Here is a 19,486-nt window from a genome sequence, read left to right on the forward strand (position 1 = left end):
TTAAGTCGTGCCTAAAAGCATTTCTTCGAGTGTTCATGATTTTCCTAAGATTTGAGATTATTGAGAGGTCAAGAATTATTAAATCAATTGAGAAAAATGGATCAGCTTTTGTTCTTATTAAAAAAATGGGCCAGCAAAATAATTTATTGGGCCCTATGTAGTTAACGCAGAACCAACCCCTGAGACCCAATCTTATATCGTTATCTCAATTACCATTGTGGCCCATTATACTATTCTAAAGACTATTTGGCTTATGCCAAACCTCCAACTCATCGTGCAAATACTTGAACTCAAACTCAATGGATTAACAGGCTTAAAAAAATCACTACATTAAGTCATCTCAAGCAACTAACGGACCATGGAAATTAATCATTCATAGAAAAATATCAAAGCGTGATTTGAAACAATAAAAAGAATAGAGATGGACCTTTATTATTAAATATGTTCCTCCAAATTTGTACAATGAAAACAAAGCTTCCAATTGACTGCAAACATGACGAGAGGCTGCAAATGGAACCACAACGGAAGTTGGACGAGAAAAGCTTCAAACTTGACCTTGAAAGAAAGGTCTTTGGGTGAACTCGACAACAGCTTTTGCTGCATTTTCGAGCTGCTTTTCGCAAGGTTTTCGGGCTGCTTTTTCCTCGAGTTTAGAGGGTGATATTAGCTGCGTTTTTGGAGTTGTTTCAGGTGATTTTGGGAAGGTTTTGGAGCTAATTTTTGGAGTTGTTTTTTCTGGTTTTGGTGCAGATTTTGGGATGGATTTAACAGAGAATTTGGGGCTGTTTGTGAGGTAAAAGAGTTGCTGGTTTTTGTAGTGTTTAACTAGTTATTAACGGAGGTTCATGGCTGCATTACTGAGCAGATTTTTAGCTTGTTTTTTTGAGTTTTTTGAGGTCTTCAATGGAATATCTAGAGGAAGAAGATGAGTTTATGGTTAGGAAGAAGAAAAGAAAAGCAGTTGTGATTTTTTTTCTTTCAAATGCTGCGGCGCAGCTTTTTTTTTCTTTGCTCTAGGGTTCTCTTTTTTTATGTCCAGCCCTTCTCTTTTGTGTGTGTGTGTGTTAATATAGCTAGTGAGTTGAATTGGGGAGCAAGCAAAACTGGGTCATGTGAGGAGAGTATGCACTTGGATAGAGATAAAAAAGATGTGACGTGGGGGGAATCAAAAGGGAATGTGCAACTGGTAATTTTGTTGTGCATCTAACATTTTTGAGTCCAATATTTATTTTTTGAATGAGAATGAAAGGAGAAGAAAACAAAAAAACAGTAAAAATGTATGAATAGATAAATTGCAAAATTAGTATATGTGGCTGGAAAAGAATCTTTTGAGATAAAATTTTGTAACAAACTTTATCCCTTATGGTAAGGTAACGTAGATTTACTTATTCTTGTTATTTTTGTCAATTCTTCTTCTCCTCTCTCTTATTTTAAAAAAAAATAAAAATACTTCTAGTAAATTAAGCAATATCGAATGCTAAGTACTCAATGTTCATTTATTAAAACCTCTAACATACAAATTACACTAAATTAAACAAATTATTTTTTGAAAACTTTCTTTCTTTATAAAAATGAAAATAAAACTAATACTCTAAAAATATGTAACTCTTTTTTTGTAATATTCAATTTATCTAAAATAAACCTATAAAAAGGTGAAATAAAACTAAACTATTAAAATTAAACTTAAAATCCATTTAAATAATAAAAGTGAGTGAAAAATCCAAATATGATCAAATATTAGGTGCTCACAGTTGTTACCCAGTACGAGACTAGATTTTTGGACCTAGTCCACCATACAGCTATCTTGATTCCTACTAATAGAAAGAGGGTAAGGCGATTCATTAAGAGACTTACTTTTGGTATTAGGCTATAGATGGCCAAGGAGGTGGGGGATAACATTTCTTTCCAGAGGGCCGTAGAGATTGCTAAATGGATCGAGATGATTCATGGTTAGGGTAGAGAGGCGGTATCTAAGAAGAGGCCTCGTCATTTTTGGTAGTTTCAGTAGTGCCTCATATGGAGGAAGAGGTTTATTTGGTAGAGGACATCCTCATAGGCCGACTCAATCAGCGCTTCAGGTAGCACACAACACTTTGGACAGTCGTGGTTCTTCTAGGTCTCATCTTGAGCTACTAGCCTACAGTAAACCTTCAGCTCCAATCAATGCACCACTGGTTCAGAGCTATTACAGTGGTTATCCAGGCCGTCTAGGTTAGTCTTAGCTTCAGCAGCCACAACACTTGAGAAAGTGCTTTGAGTGTGGAGGTACAGGTCATATCAGGAGGTTTTGTCCTAGATTGATGATCAACAGACCACAGTAGGGTACTCGCACCATAATTCTGGCACCGGTTGCTCCACTACCCACACATCTAGATAGAGGCGGGGGTTAGGTAGCCAGAGGCAGTGGTTAGGCTATTAGAGGTGGAGGCCAGCCGGTTAGAGGACGTCCGAGAGGTAGAGGTCAGAATGGTGAGGCTCAACACTATTTATACATTCCCAGCTAGACCCGAGGTAGAGTCATTTGGTGCCATCATCACAGGTGTTGTTCCGGTTTTCCATAGAGATGCCCCAGTTTTATTTGGCATGGGCTCTACTTATTCGTACGTGTCATCTTATTTTGCTTCATATCTGGTTATGCCTGGTGATTCCTTGAGTGCTCCTACTTTTTGTGTCCATGCTTGTGGTATATTTTATTGTGGTAGATCGTGTTTGTTGCTCGTGTGTGGTTTCTATTGGGAGCTTTAAAACTAGGGTAGACCTTTTACTTCTTGACATGGTGGAATTTGATGTTATCTTGGGCATGTATTGTTTGTCACTTTATCACGCTATTTTTGACTATCACACCAAGACTGTGACATTAGCCATGCCAGGGTTGCCTCGGTTAGAGGGGAGGGGAACTCCTGTCCATTCTATAGTAGGGTTATCTCTTTATATGAAAGCTCGGCGTATGGTCGAGAAGGGATGTTTGACATATTTGGCATATATCTGTGATCCTATTGCAGAGGTTCCTTCCATTGATTCAGTACTAGTTGTGTGCAAGTTTCCATAGGTGTTTCCTACAGAATTACCAGGGATGCCGCACGATAGAGATATCGACTTTTGCATTGACTTGGTTCCGAGCACCCAGTTCATTTTTACTATACCATATCGCATGGCCCCAGTTGAGTTGAAGGAGCATTTGCAGGATTTGCTTGATAAGGGATGCATTAGACTTAGTGTCTCGCCTTAGGGTGCACAGGTGTTGTTTGTGAAGAAGAAGGACGGAACAATGAGGATGTGTACAGACTATCATCAGTTGAACAAAGTCACTATCAAGAACAAGTATCCTTTATCGAGTATTGATGACTTATTTGATCAGCTTCAGGTTGCTAAGGTGTTTTCCAAGATTGACTTGAGATGTGGCTACCATCAGTTGATGATTAGGGCATCGGATATCCATAAAACAACTTTTCGGATTCTATATGGTCACTATGAGTTCTTAGTGATGTCATTTGGCTTGACTAATGTCCCAACATCATTTATGGATTTGATGAACTGGGTGTTTAAGCCATATCTAGATTTTTTTATCATCGTCTTCATTGATGATATTTTGGTCTACTCCGGCAGTCGAGAGGAGCATGAGCAACATCTACGGATCGTACTTCAAACTCTGAGGGATCGTTAGTTATATGCTAAGTTTTCAAAGTGTGAATTCTGGTTGGACTCGGTTGCCTTTTTTAAACATGTTGTATCTTCCGAGGGCATTAAAGTAGATCCTAAGAAAATTGAGGCAGTTTGGAACTGGCCTAGACATACTTCAACCACAAATATTCAAAGTTTCCTAGGTTTGGCGGGTTATTATCGACGGTTCGTGGAGGGTTTTTCATCAATCTTAGCCCTTTTGACCAAGGTTACCCAAAATGGTGCACTTTTCAGATGGTCCGATGAGTGTGAGTTGAGCTTTCAGAAGCTCAAGATTGCATTGACTACAGCCTCATTATTGGTGTTGTCTATAGGTTCGAGATCTTACACCATGTATTGTGATTCATCGCGTATTGGTCTTTGTGAGGTATTGATGCAGTATGGTAGGGTGATTGCCTAAGCGGCTGGGCAGTTGAAGGTTTATGAGAAGAATTACCCTATTCTTGACTTAGAGTTGGCAGCCATTTTCCATGCGCTAAAGATTTGGAGGCACTATCTCTACGATGTTCATTCTGAGGTCTATATTGACCATCGAAGTCTCCAGCACCTGTTCAAGCAGAAAGACTTAATTTGCGGTAGGGAAGATGGTTACAGTTGTTGAAAGACCATAATACAACCATATTATATCATCCAAGGAAGGCCAATGTAGTGGCCGATGCATGGAGTAGGAAGGAAAAGAGCATGGGCAGTTTGGCATATTTACCGGCAACAAAGAGGCCGCTAGCCATGGATGTTCAGGCTTTAGCCAATCGATTTATGAGATTGGAGTTTCGGAGCCCAATCAAGTTCTTGCTTGTGTTGCGGCAGAGTCTCCTTTTTTGGAATGTACCAAGGCTCACCAGTTTGATTATCCTCACTTGTTGGTGTTGAAAGATATGGTGCAGCAGGGTGGTGCTAAGGAGGTTATGATCGGGGGATGATGGTGTTATGCAGCTTCAAGGCCGGATTTGTGTTCCAAATATTGATGGGTTAAGACATTTGATCCTTGAGGAGGCTCACAGTTCATGCTATTCTTTGTCACGAAGATGTATCGTGACTGGAAACAACACCATTGGTGGCAGAGAATGAAGAATGATAGTGTTGCCTATGTATCTTGGTGTTTAAATTGTCAACAAGTGAAGTATGAGCATCAGAAACTGGGTGGATTAACTTTGAGATTAGAGATACTAGAGTGAAAATGGGAGCGCATCACTATGGATTTTGTGGTAGGCTTAACACAGACCTTGAAACAATATGACAAATTCTAGGTTATTATGGATCGGTTGACTAAGTCTGCACACTTCATTCTAGTGGCGACTTCCTATTCCTCAAAGAGATTGGCTCATATTTATATTCATGAGATTATCCGCTTGCACGGTGTTCCCATTTCCATCATTTCTGACTGAGGAACGCAGTTCACATCGTATTTTTGGAGAGCCGTGTAGTGTGAGTTCGGCACGGGAGTTGAGATGAGCACATCGTTTCATCCTCATATGGACGGAGAGTCCGAGCGCTCTATTTAGATCTTGGAGGACATGTTACATGCTTGTGTTATGGATTTCGGAGGTTCATAGGACCAATTCTTACCTCTAGCAGAGTATGCCTATAACAACAGTTACCAGTCGAATATTCATATGGCATCGTATGAGGCCTTATATGAGAGGCAATGTCGTTCGCTGATTGGCTGGTTAGATCCAATATAGGCTAGGTTGTTAGGCACTGATTTGGTCCGTGATGCTATGGAAAAGGTTAAGGTGATTTGGGAACGACTTCGTACAACTTAGTCCAGACAAAAAAATTATGTAGACCAGAAGGTTCGAGATGTAGCTTATATGGTGTGAGAGAAGGTTCTTCTTCGAGTATCGCCTATAAAAGGCGTGATGCAATTTGGAAAGAATGGCAAGTGGAGACTGGGATTTATTGGACCATTTGAGATCTTAGATAGAGTTGGGGAGGTTGCCTACAGGCTTGCATTGCCTCCTAGCCTATCAGGAGTACAGTCGGTATTCCATGTTTCCATGCTTCAGAAGTACCATGAGGACATCTCGCATGTTTGGGAATTCAGCATGGTTCAACTTGATGAACATTTGGCCTATGAGGAGGAGCAGGTGGCCATTCTAGCCCGATAGGTTTGAAAGTTGAGATCTAAGAGTTTTCCTTATGTGAAAGTGCAATGGAGAGGTCAACCAATCAAGGCACCTATGTGGGAGTTCGAGTCTGATATGCGAAGTAGATACCCACACCTTTTCACCAGTCCAGGTACTTTTCTACATTCGTTCGATGACGAATGTTTCTTTTAGAGGTGGAGAATGTGACGACCCGATAGATCTTATTGCGTACTAGCCCTTATTTTTCTGTTCCGAGACCTCTATTAGCTTCATTTGATGTTTCTTGATTTGCATGCGCAATTCGTGTTGTTTTTCGAAAATATTTTACATAAATATTTGAAGAAAAAGTGATTTTTGACTTAAAATGGTATTTGAGTTGACTACGGTCAACATTTTTGGTACACGACCCCGGGTGTTTTGGCTGTTCCGATAGCTTTGTATTGTGATTTTGGACTTGGGCGTATGCAAATTCAGAGGTCCCTAGGTTTATTTGACTTGTTTTTCGAAAGTTAGCAATTTGAATATTTGGAAATTTTTTAGGTTTGACCATAGGTTGACTTTATTGTTATCGGGTTTGAATTTTGATTTTGGGACTAGGAAAAGGTCCATTTTGTTATTTGAAACTTGTCTGCAAAATTTGGTGCAATTCAGAGTTGGTTTAATAGGATTCAGACGCTTGGTTGTGATTCTAGAGGTTCTTGAGTTTTCTTTTGAATTTCATACATTTTGATGTCCGATTCGTAGTTCTAGATATTATTTTGGTATTTTGATCGCATGAAAGAGTTGTTATGATTCTTTTAGACTTGTGTGTGTGTTTGGTTTGGAGCCTGAGGGGCTCGGGTGAGTTTCGGGTCTGTATTGGATGAGTTTTGGATAAATTGCAATAACTTGTGTGCTTTCAGTTTTAGTGTTGATCTGCAGATCTCACACTTCACAAATGTGAGCCTTGCTTTTGCGAACATGAGTTCACATTTGCGAGCAGGGGCCTGGGCTGGGTGACCTTGCATTTGCGAGGAAATGGTTCGCACTTGCAAACTCGTTAGGGGCGCTTTTGCAATGCATTTGCGACCCCTGGCAACTTAGGACAGCTTCGCATTTGCGCATTTATGATGGGGGTCACCTTCGCATTTGCAATCAATTTGTCGCAATTGCGAATTCTTGGCTTTTGACGCACATTTTGCATTTGTGACCTATGTTTTGCAATTGCGACCTCCATAGCTGAGTAAAGAGGAGAAAAATCAGGACTTAGCTTATTTTACATCATTTTTTAACCCTAAACACTCTAGAGGCGATTTTCCAAGAGTTTCTTCTTCCCAAAATCATTGGTAAGCAACTTTAATCCAATTCCATTCAATTGATTTTCATGTGTTTTCAACATCAAATCGAGGATTTTCATTATAGAATTTAAGGATTTGGATTGAATTGGGATTTTGAAAAAGTGATACTGAGACCTCAAATCGAGGTCAAATTTTGAAACAAATCACATAATGGGGCTCGGGGGTGAATGGGTAATCGGATTTCGGTCCGAATCTTAGGTTTTGACCGGCGGGCCTGGAGTTGACTTTTGTTGACTTTTTTCAAATTCATTAAAGATTGAAGCTTTTTCATTCGTGGATAGTTTATAAAGCTTATTTTGAATTGTTTGAACTATATTTGGCTAGATTTTGTTGTTTTGGAAGCTAGTTCTAAAGTAAGATCATGGTTGAGTATTGATTTGATTGCGGAAAGAGATAAGTATTGTGTCTAATCTTGACTTGAGGGAAATAGGACTTGTTGAACTATTGTTTATGTGAATTATGTGGGGAAACAACGTATATGTGAAGTGACGAGTGTATATGCACCATCATGGGATTTAGCATGCGGGATTGGCTATTTATGTCCATATCTTCATTATCCCATGTTATCTCTTATTATATGCTTTAATTGTTGCATGTTCCAACTTGACATCTATGCTTTACTTATTAAATTGTTACTTAATTGTTACTTGCTTGATTTGTTCATTTCTCAATCTGCTTACCTGCTACTTGTTCCTACTTGCCTTAATTGTATATTCTCATTTTCACATGTTTTACATGCTTTTATTATCATTATATTACTCGATGCACTCTATTATGTTATTTCGCTTACGTGAGTCGTTTATCTATTCTTGTATTGATGAAATGATATGATTTGGGATTTCGAAGTATTGGATATTCTTTGTTATATTAGTGGATCTTAAATGTTCTGTACGTTTCATCTTCTTTTTGTGTTGATGTTTCGTAAATATTGGTGTTGAGATGTTTATGTTAATAATTTGAAGTTGTTGGGATCGGGTTGCATGCCACAATGCTATTGAAATGATGTGATATGAAGAGATAAGGACGGAATATGATATGAACACATGATGATATGGTAGGATCGGGTTACGCGTCGCAACGAGTTTGATGTGTTATAGTTGTTTGTGGCTGTAGAGATTGTTCTCGGTATTGTGCTATGAGATTTGAGATTATGTATTCTTGGGCCCTCTGGTAGTTGACCTACGAGTCCGGTAATTTGAGTTTATTATTTTATTTCTATTCTTGTTTCTGTTATTATTGTTTCATACACGTTTATTGTGAGTGTCTTGTCATAGCCTTGTCACTACCTCGTCGAGGTTAGACTCGGCACTTACAGAGTACATGTGGTTGGTTGTACTCATGCTATACTTCTGCACTTTTTGTTCAAATACCGGTGTTGGTCCCAAAGAGGTGTAAAGGAGATCCTGTTTGGACCGGCTATCAGCAGGAGACTTGAAGTAGAGCTACTTGCGTTCACAGTCCCTGAAGTTCCCTTCCATTCTGTATTTACTATTTACCTTATTTCAAATAATTGTATTTTTTTTAGACTTTATCTATAGTACTCTATATGCTCATGTAGTCGTTACTCCTGATTTCTGGGATATGTTTAGACTACGCTACTTGGTATTTATCACATCTATTTCAGATTATTACAGTTTCTTATTATTATTGCTATGATTTAAATTATTAAAACTGTTAAGTTACTAGCTAACGTTGGTTTGTTGCCTAGCAAGTAAAATATTAGGCGTCATCACGGCCCCGAGATTCGGGGTCGTGACAAAAGCGAAGAGAACATATATCTAAAAATCTTTTTGTATTTAATTTTTTTTTTCCAACAAACCACTTGTATTTAATTTGTTTTATCATAAAATATAAGAGCAGTTAAGTTTCGTACCTTTTCAGAATGATTGTGCCAGTTTAGTTACTGTTAGAAACATCACAACCTTTAAACTGAAAAGGAGAAAAAAAAAAAGTAAAACATGTAAAAACAATCGTAAAGACAAAAACATGCATTTCCTAGTAAATGTGATGTGCCACATAACCAGGCTATGTCCTTCAGTGATATAATATCTAGATATATAAAATAAGTGAAGAAGCAAAAATAATACCCGTAATAAAAAAATAAAGTTTAGCTTCTCCATTCCTTTAACCTGCTCTAAGAAAAATTGTAGTGTCTCGTTTCCTGTAGAAATTGGGAATGCAATTTGCTTCATTGTTAGGAGTAGTAAGCGAGGTGATTATCTTCTATTTTCGGATTAATTAGGTGGAACCAGAAGAGCAAAAAAAAAAAATAGGAATCACATTTCTAGGATCTCCGATCTTGTCCGACGGATAAAAATATTTATTAGAATGTCATATGTCCAATAGAATGTCAAGAAATTTCTCAGGCACAAACAAATATTATATACCCGTAGAGAATATAACACACCAAAAAGGAGTTGAATGTTACTTTAACAAGATGAAGCCATGTGAATTAAGGAGAATTCACATCTCTGTCCTTGTTAGGATAATAAGATTGACGATTATCAATTTACATAATAACTCCCAAAATAAAAGAGGAACTGAAAATCAAGGAGGAATGAGAATCTACAATTCTACATAAATGGGCAGGGAACATTCATTTATTACCAAAGAACCGATTTTAAAATTAATTTCAATTCCTTATGTCAAATGTTGGTAAAAATTGGAGACCACTAGAAGCAGCTTAAGCCAGTTACTTGCTCCTGTTCTAAGTCATCCGAGTAGCCGAAATGAAGATAAATTTTTATTCAAACAATATGCAAATAGTATCAACATATAACCTAATTTAAATAAATGAATATTTTCAAACAATCTGCAAAATATTATCAACATTTAACCATGTTATTGCTTGCATAAGGTATATGAATCAAAATCTGCTTTTATAATGTACATAATAAAATATAGATATTAAAATAAATCATAAGAAAGGAACAAACAAATCTTAAGATCGGGGAGAAGGGAAATACCTAGGGCAATTGGGAGAAAGAAGAGGAAGCGAGAGAGATTTAAAGGAGTCGATAATAAAAAATAAGTGTTGGCCACACAGTGTGGAAGGAAGAAGGTTGTATACAATCATAATCGGGCTTGTCTTTTTGTGTGACTGATCGAGGCTGGAGCATAATAAGTCAAGGATCAGCTTCGATTTATATCACACTATGGTGCAGAGTTAGGTTGTCAAGGTCGAGACCCTGACACCGATTAAGATCGAGACCGACCAAGACCGAGATCGACCAAGACCGAGACCGACCAAGAACGAGATCGATCAAGATCGAATGAAAAATATGGAGATCGAGGGAAGCTTACCGGGTTGAATAACGTAAAGACGAAATATCCGCAATCCGGCGAGGATCACGGCGCAAATCCCGGCACGCATCAAGAGAGGCCGATTAATTAGCCAATCATGGGATTCCTTACTGTATTTAGAATTGTACCATGAGTAGGACTCCCCTACTATATAAAAGAGGTTTGATCATTTGTAAATGGCATCATATTCACATTATATAAAGCAATATATTCTCTTACTCTAAGCTCTCAAAATTTCTTTTATTGTGTTCATACTTTTCGGCGAAATATTCACTTGATTAGAGACAACCTAGCTCAAGGATTAAAGTTATACATCTTATTTGTTTGCTTTATTTATTTTCGCAGTTAATTTTATTGTCAATTTACGTTTTCTCTGAATTTATGCTAAGTAAATCCCGTGTCCTTAAAACCACGGTATAAATTTAATTGTTATCCATTTTAGGATAAACGGTTTGGCGCCCACCATGTGGCTAATGATAATAGTGATTGCCTGGTACAGTTTTCGTAACACACACTATTTTACGTTTGTTCTTTGAAGTGTCTTTGATTACAATATTAAAAAATGTCGAACTCTCAGTCAGTACCTCAACACATAGATAATGATCTCAGCCACCACGGCTAGAATGAAAACATCGCACCAGGAAATGTTGTGCCCTCTGCTGGCCTCAATGGAATTCTAGTTGTAGATCCAATCGACGTCAGTTTGCATCTAGCCATCAATGGAAATTCGGCTGTCGATCCAGAAACAGTGTTCGTGGGGGTACCTGATCAGCTACTCAGAATGCACAAGGCGGTGGCGGGATCAGCATGTGGGTAACCTTCGAAATGTTGCAAGCCCAACAGGCAGCAGTAGCTCAGCTCCAAAATCAAAATCACACATCGAGCAGTGTCAAACTCGAGCCATCCCAGGAAATCATACACAAGGTCGAATTGACTTCCAAGAGGTCCAATGAGAAGGAATTAGAGACCAACCCTTTTATCATTAAGATGCTCGAAGAATTGTCAAAGCGAATCGAGACATGGGAGAAGAAGATCAAGGAAAATTACAAGAAGGTAGAAACCTATAATTCCAGGGTTGACCAGATCCCAGGGGCTCCACCAATATTGAAAGGTCCAGATTCCAAAAGTTTGTACAAAAACCTTTCCCCTGAGTGCAGTTCCGAAGCCGATCCCTAAGAAGCTTTCTATACCCGAGATTCCTAAATATAATGGGATGACTTACCCAAACGAACATGTCACCTCTTACACGTGTGCTATCAAAGGAAATGACTTGGAAGATGGCGAGATCGAATCTATCTTGTTGAAAAAATTTGAGGAGACTCTATCGAAGGGTGCTATGATATGGTATCATAATTTACCGCCTAATTCCATTGACTCATTTGCTATGCTTGCATATTCCTTTGTAAAGGCACATGCCGGAGCCATTAAAGTCATAACAAGAAAGTTAGCCTTTTCAAGGTAAGGCAGAAGGATAACGAGATGCTCAGGGAATTCATAACTCGATTCCAAATGGAACGAATGGATTTGTCACTGGTCACCGATGATTGGGCCATTCAAGATTTCACTCAAGGTCTTAATGTTTGATGTCCAGTAGCTTCACAATAGTTAAAGCAGAATTTGATCGAATACCCAACTGTCACTTGGGCCGATGTACAAAATTGGTATCAATCGATAATCAGGGTTGAGGATGATCAACTGGGGGCTCCTTATAGGTCTGTTTATCGTAATAGGCCCGTGGATAGAATCTAGAGAGATATAGACTGAGAACCAAGGTCAAAAAGAGATCGATATCAACCGTATAATGGGGACCGTAGAGACAGTGGATCTGGGCAAAATTCTACACGGAATGAGAGGAGAAACGATCGAGGTCAATTTTCACGGGGACTTGGTATTGAGGAAGATCACATTAAACATCTGAAATCCAAATGAAGGTACGACCCCATTTCAATTCTTTCTATTTTTCGACTAACACTTGTAGGTTGTCGACGAGGAGCGGGACGAGGCTTTAGGTCTTAAAGCACGCGTTGCAATCTTTTTCACTTGAACCATTTTTGTCCCAATTGCGTTTTTCGGCAAAATTTTTTAACAACGCAACAACAGATTATGCTAACTCAAAAACCAAGGCCGACCACAAATCGGTGTCAAAGACAACATTTAACAGTATCCAAGGTTCCCTACAATAAACTTCAAATATTGGGAGGCATTGCTTTTAGATGTCAAATTTGTTGCGAGAAAATTACTTCATAATGACGGGGTCTCGATAGGGCTAACGGTCGAACGAACCGTGCCAAGATAGGTTGTTCGAGCCCTGGCTCAAAACATGTATGCATGTGTAATCATTTTTCACAAGAATAAAGAGAAGTATTTTTTCTTGCAATTATTTCATATCTTAGAAAAAGTTTTTCTACTTTAAAATTCTATACTTTCAATCTATTATGGGAACGAGCTTAAGGTCCGATTGTAACTAGAGTTCGGATAATCACTCCCACACTCGGGGACTGCCGTTCATAAAATAAACTCGAACAGATCAAAATATTGAATGCCGAGGGCATAAGACCTCTTAGGCAACCCTCAAAATTTAAAGGCCACGACTATACCCACTCGGGTGTTATTTCAAAAATCAAAGGCCGACCACGAATCGGTGTCAACGATAGCATTTAATAGTATTTGAGGTTCCCTTCAATAAACCTCGAATACTAGGGGGCATATCCTTTGGATGTCAACTTTGTTGCGAGAAAATTACTTTATAATGACAGGGTCACGATAGGGCCAAACAGCCGAACGAACCATGCCTAGATAGGTTGTTCGAGCCCTGGCTCAGAACATGTACGCATGTATAATCATTTTTCACAAGAATAAAGAGAGGTGTTTTTCCTTGCAATTATTTCATGTCTTAGAAAAAGTTTTTCTACTTTATAATTCCATACTTTCAATCTATTATGGGAACGAGCTTAAGGGTCGATTGTAACCAGAGTTTGGATAGTCACTCCCACACTCGCGGACTGCCATCCATAAAATAAACTCGAACAAATCGAAATATTGAACGTCGAGGGCATAAGACCTCTTAGGCAACCATTGAAATTTAAAGGCCACGGCCATACCCACTCAGGGACTGTTATATTAGGCAGGCCTGAATAACCCGAGAAAGCAAGCTCACTAGGATACACACGAACTAAAAGACTACGACAAATTTAACACGGCTCGGAGACGTTCGAAACCCGTAACAAAATGGCTTCGAAAAAGACACAAAATGAAGCAAAAATATAAAGGCCTAAGGGCTACTTTTACTTCGAGTTCGAGAAATCATTCTCACTTGAATACAAAGCCCAAGGGCTATCTTAACCCGAGTTCGAGCAAATTCTCACTCGGGGACTATCTATCGATCCCAAGGGCCACCTTACTTCGAGTTCGAGCAAGTCCTTACTTTATTACAAAACCCAAGGGATACCTTATTTTGAGTTCGAGCAAATCCTCACTCGATCATAAAACCTAAGGCTACTTTTACTTTGAGTTCAAGCAAGTCCTTACTCGGCTACAAAGCCCAAGGGCTACCTTATCTCGAGTTCGAGAAAACACTCACTCGATCATAAAGCCTAAGGGCCACCTTAACCCAAGTTCGAGTAAATTCTCACTCGGGGACTATCTATCAATCCCAAGGGCTACCTTATCTCGAGTTGGAGTAATTCCTCACTCGATAATAAAGCCTAAGGGTCACTTTTACTTCGAGTTCGAGAAATTCCTCACTCGACTACAAAGCTCAAAGGCTACCTTAACCCGAGTTTGAACAAATTCTCACTCGGGGACTATCTATAGAGCCCAAGGGCCACCATAGCTCGAGTTCGAGCAAATCCTCACTCGACTGTTAAGTCTAAGGGCAACTCTAAATAAAGTTCGAACATTCACTTGGGAATTAGCGATCGGAAACAATCAAGGGTAGTACTTACTATCGGTCCTTACCATCTCAAACGTTGGACCTTCGAATACAACTTCATAATTTTATGCTAAGACGTTTTGACTCTTACATAAATTAACAGATTCAGAAGCCAAGGAAAGGAATAAAGTTTTATATATTCATCGAAATATTTTTACAAGGGCAACACGGCCCAATGGAAGTTCTTTACAAAAGGCCTAAGCGGCCTCGACAGAAATACAAAAACTATTTAAATGCCTAAGTGGCCTGGTCATCTCCATCTTCGGGAGTGGAATCTACGCCTTTGGGGTTTTACGCGCTTTCAGATTCGCTCAAGCTTTCGAATTTGTCATTATCATCAGGATAAGCTAATTTCTCGGCCTCAACTTCAAGCTTCCTAGCATTCTTGATCTTGGTTGAAAGATCGAAGCCCCGAGCATGGATCTCTTTGAGAGTCTCCCTCCGAGACTGACATTTGGCGTGCTCGGTGACCTAATCTACTCGAACCTGAGCAGCCTCGGCGACCTCCTTTGCTCATACCTAAGCAGCTTTAGCATAGGTCCGGTAAACAGCCACCACTCCACAACATTGGCCTCGGTCGCTTCGACCTCCGATTTGGCCACTTCGAGCTCTGTGACCAGCTTCTCCAGATCGAAAATTGCAGAACCCAACTGAGACTGGAGCTCCTCAATTTTCTTGGCTTGCACAAAGGATTTTTCCTTTATATTTCGGAGCTGAACTTCAGTCGAGGCCAGCTGGGTCCGGGCAGTCTCCTTTTCTAAGGCCAAGCAATCCATGTTCTTTTTCCAATCTTTGGACTTAATCTTTACAGTCTCTACCTTTTCACGGAGCTGCCCGATTATGTCAATCTTTTATTGGACCTGCGGGTTCAGATCATTAGTCACTATGCCTAATTTTTCTTCAGTAACTTCAAAGATTCTGTTTACCTGCTCGACAAGATCTGCATGCCCTTTTTGGGATGCCTCTAAATTAGCTCGAAGGCTCTTAACCTCCACTTCTCTTTGCTCGCTAAGAAAGTTAGAAGGCATCCTTCTTCTTAGTGAGCACCAAACCAAAATATGATGAAGCATTAAATTTGTCAAAGGTATCTAAGGGTACCCGATTCAATGCCTGTTGAGCATCATTGAACAGGAAAGGCATATCCACTTCGTCCATCTTAGCCTGGTCCTCTTTGGTTACCAAACACCGAAGGTAGCTAGCCACCCTTACGAGAGCAGAAAGGAACCGAGCATCCTCTGGGACCGAGTTGAGAATCGATCGCTTGTGCCCGGGATCAACACTTGGAGCTAGAAACCGATTGGTCAGTTTAAGGCTCGAGGAAGCCTCACTCGAGCTCTTTTTTGGTATCTCCAAGTCACCCAAACTGGTGGTGTCACGACCCAAACCGAAGGGCCACGACGGGCACCCAGTACCTTACTACCCCGAGTACCAACATAACATATCTTTCTTATCGTAGTATCATTGGTAAATGGGCCAAAAGGGCCATCAAGAGATAATAAAAATAAAACAGAAGGGAATACTAGACATAGGATGGCCCAACATGATATAGAAACTTATACATGTGACATACGGGCCTAAAAGGCTGACATGATAATTTTTAAACTCAAAACATAGGTCAACAAGGCCATAGAAGTATCTATATACCTGACATTTGTCTACAAGCCTCAAAGAGTACATAAACATCATAAAGGTCAGGACAAGGCCCCGCCATACCAATCAATACATGTCAAAATCATATTGATCAAATAGGAAACTCTGGAGCAAGTGGAGTGTACCAACACCTTTTGCTGAGCTGAGCCTACTAGGAGGACTGTCAATCTGTCTTACAGGACCTACAAACATGAAACGCAGCGTCCCCGACAAAAGGGATGTCAATACAAATAATGTACCGAGTATGTAAGGAATGAAAAGTATTATATAAAAGACATGAAAGAAATATGGAGTAAGTACTCAACCTGTATGTCTGAGTAGCTCTGTGAATCATAAAATATTTATAATGTCATGCATGTGCTTATAAATGTCATTCATGCATACATGTGTGCGTACATAATATCATCAAGCCTCTAAGGGTATCTCATCATATTATCTCGGCCTATGTGGGCAAAATCATCAACGTATACTAACTGATCAGGTGGTGATACATATATACTGTCATAACCTTTTCCCATACCCCATATACATATACTATACGCGTATGTAACAACATCTGGTCATGTGTCAATATGATGTATAAAAGAATACAATGCATAATGAAGTAAGTCATTAAGATCTCTCAAAATGTCATGAGACTCATGAACAGACAATATGATAGTAGGACATATCAGAAATCAAGAACATAGGCAACCCTAGTACTTCTTAGAATAGAATCATTTGTAAAGCTTACATGTTTGCTCATTTCGTTGTATCATATGGATCATGACAAAAGAAAAGAAGGGATATCCTTAACATAACTGTATGATATCTTCCTTATTACTCAACCAAGCTCGACACATCATCTTGCATCTACAACAAGTGAAATGATATTGCCGTTAACATATAATGTTGTACCATTGTATTTGGCTAGTCGTACGGCTTAAGGAAAATCGAGCAGCAACTCCCCTATTTTTAATACATCCCAAAGACCATTAAGGGTCATCAACATCCCAACAACAACAACTATAACCAACAATAGCAACAACAACAATATAATCCAATATGAGTTTCTCCGACTATCTTAACAATCATATTGAGCGACAAGCTCGTTTTTGCTCATAACAAGATATGAATTGAATCAAAATCTTATTCCATAAATTAGTTTATAACCTTCAGAACATCATACTTATATGTACCATATTATTTCTAGTTTAAAACATCCACAAAATGCCTTCCAAAACAACCACATACATTTAGCACCTTAATTTTTATTGTCAATCACTTTTTTTTCTTCATTTTTTCTTCTTCAATAAACTTAATTAACACCTATAAAAGCTTAACAACAGAAGCCACAACATTATCAAATTATTTCTCACAATTTTCAGCTACCACAAACCATATATTTAGCCACAAAACAGTCCAACTAAAAAGACAACCATATCCCATGTTCCTTCAAGTGCATCTTATGGTTTTTCACTCATACAACACAACCAACACAAGATTAACCTTAGGCACAATCAAGAAGATGTTATACATACCTTGGACAATAACTACAACTCGAAACCCTATCTCAAACTTAGCCCACAATAGCCCTCAATCACACCACAACACCATAGAAGCATTCTCTTGTAGTCTTTAACACCTTTGATGATGATTTGAGTTGATTTTCCTTGAGTTTTGTTCTTGGGATCTTGGGATATGTTAGGGAGGGTTTTGGAGATGTTGAGAGTGTTTTTGTGTGAGTAAAATCTATATTATTTACGAGATATAAAGGGATAAGACCACTGCTTCAATTCTCCAAGTAGGTGGGTAAGCTGTCTGCTTGGCAGCTTGAGTAGTGCTACTTCGGACTCTTGTATCTCTCTACTCCGATATCGTATTGACAAACAGTTTGTAGTGTTGGAAACTAGACAAATAAGGATTTAATTCCATATAAAGACATCCATGTAACTCTCAATATATTCAGAGAAAACTTGGCCTATAAAACTGCCAGTAAGTGCAGCGATGTGACTTGGCGACCCTAATTTATAAATTCATATTTCTCTACCCCGATGTCATATGAATAAATGGTTTAGACCGTTGGAAAGTAGGTTCCAAGACCTTCAGCTTTATATATAATATGCCCCAAAAAGACCTCATATAACACATGAAATATATTGCTCAAAACGCTTCACTACAAGGCAAATCCTTATTTTCCGCAACTTAAATTCGATTTTCCCCAAACTTTATATTTCTTATCCAAAAATGATATATATACATATCATGACTTTAAGCTCATTTAAATCATGATTAACAAGTCTCATATTCATCTTAACTTACTTAAGATTTCATTAAACCATTTTTATCCTTGTAGAAGGATTTCGTCCTTTTTGAGTTTACATTAGATAATCCTATAATGACAGTGACGTCTAAAGTATGGGGTGTAACAACATTAAATCACTTTAGATAATTTCAAAGAAGATATCATTTCCGAGCTTATATCAATTGACTTACGATATACTTTCACGTACAAAAACGTGGGGTGTAACATCATTCCCCCCTTTAGAACATTCGTCCTCGAATGTTGACTGATGTGCTTATTAGTCTCATAATCTATAGCTCTCGTGAATATTTTAATATTTTCCTTACCATCTAAGCAATTGTTTTGTGAATAAATTCAAAGACCAGGGCATTCTCCCCTTTAGGCCTCATCTCACATCACGACTTGTGATCGGAATTCTTCTAGTCCTGTAACTTTGACTACCTTTTGTGATGCAGCATGTATGACTCTATCATTTTATGTGCGGATCTTCTCTCTCTCTCTCTCTCTTCTTCAGCTTTTTGCCAATCTCTTCGCCTCACTTTGTCAACATATACAGAACTATAACAAGATGTCCCTTGGAGCATATATAGGTGTACTGAAGTTCTTTGCTTGGTACTTTGCCGAAGTTAAAACTATTGCTACATTTTGTTTCCTAGCCTTGGTTATTTGTCCTTATGGATTTAGTGCATCTAAGTAGGTCATAAGGTACTATAACACTTACTTAGGTTTATTATTACCGAGGTGTGCTACACAATCTAGGTTACTCTTTCAATACTTATCCCATAACCTGCTGGCGCAACCCTACTACATTAGGAACACATAATCGACCCCGATATCTCAGGACTCCATCTCCTGTAATCTCAAATGGTGTCTTCTCCTTTTGAGGGGTTTTATCTCTGTAATGAGCTAGCACAGGATCTTCATACTGGCATTCCTTCACTTCAGTTACTAAAGGGGATGTTGCCATGTCCTGAATAGTAACTCTGGTACAACCTGAATCTAGTAATCGAATTCCAAGATTAGCTAGCTGATGAATCTCACAAGCTATCTCACTCTTCTCTGGCTGTAAATATGATAAGCTACCCATAGATGTATAGCTGAGGGCATCGACTACTACATTTTCCTTCCCTGGATTGTATAAAATATCAACATCATAGTCTTTCACTAGTTCCAACCATCGCCTCTGGCGTAATACATTGTCACTAGGGCTCAT

At 38.8% G+C, this 19,486-nt stretch overlaps 1 protein-coding gene across 1 annotated transcript; it reads right to left on the minus strand.

Moving 5' to 3' along the window:
- Positions 1-19,048: 19,048 nt before the first annotated feature.
- Positions 19,049-19,486, minus strand: LOC138878272 (uncharacterized). Its single transcript, XM_070157940.1, has one exon. The coding sequence runs from the start codon at positions 19,484-19,486 to the stop codon at positions 19,049-19,051; it is 438 nt and encodes a 145-aa protein (XP_070014041.1).

This window comes from Nicotiana sylvestris, chromosome 9 (assembly GCF_000393655.2).
Source record: "Nicotiana sylvestris chromosome 9, ASM39365v2, whole genome shotgun sequence".
Lineage (NCBI taxonomy): Eukaryota > Viridiplantae > Streptophyta > Magnoliopsida > Solanales > Solanaceae > Nicotiana > Nicotiana sylvestris.

Coding starts and splice junctions, on each gene's coding strand:
- LOC138878272 (XM_070157940.1), bottom strand. CDS start 19,486: ATGAGCCCTAGTGACAATGTATTACGCCAGAGGCGATGGTTGGAACTA.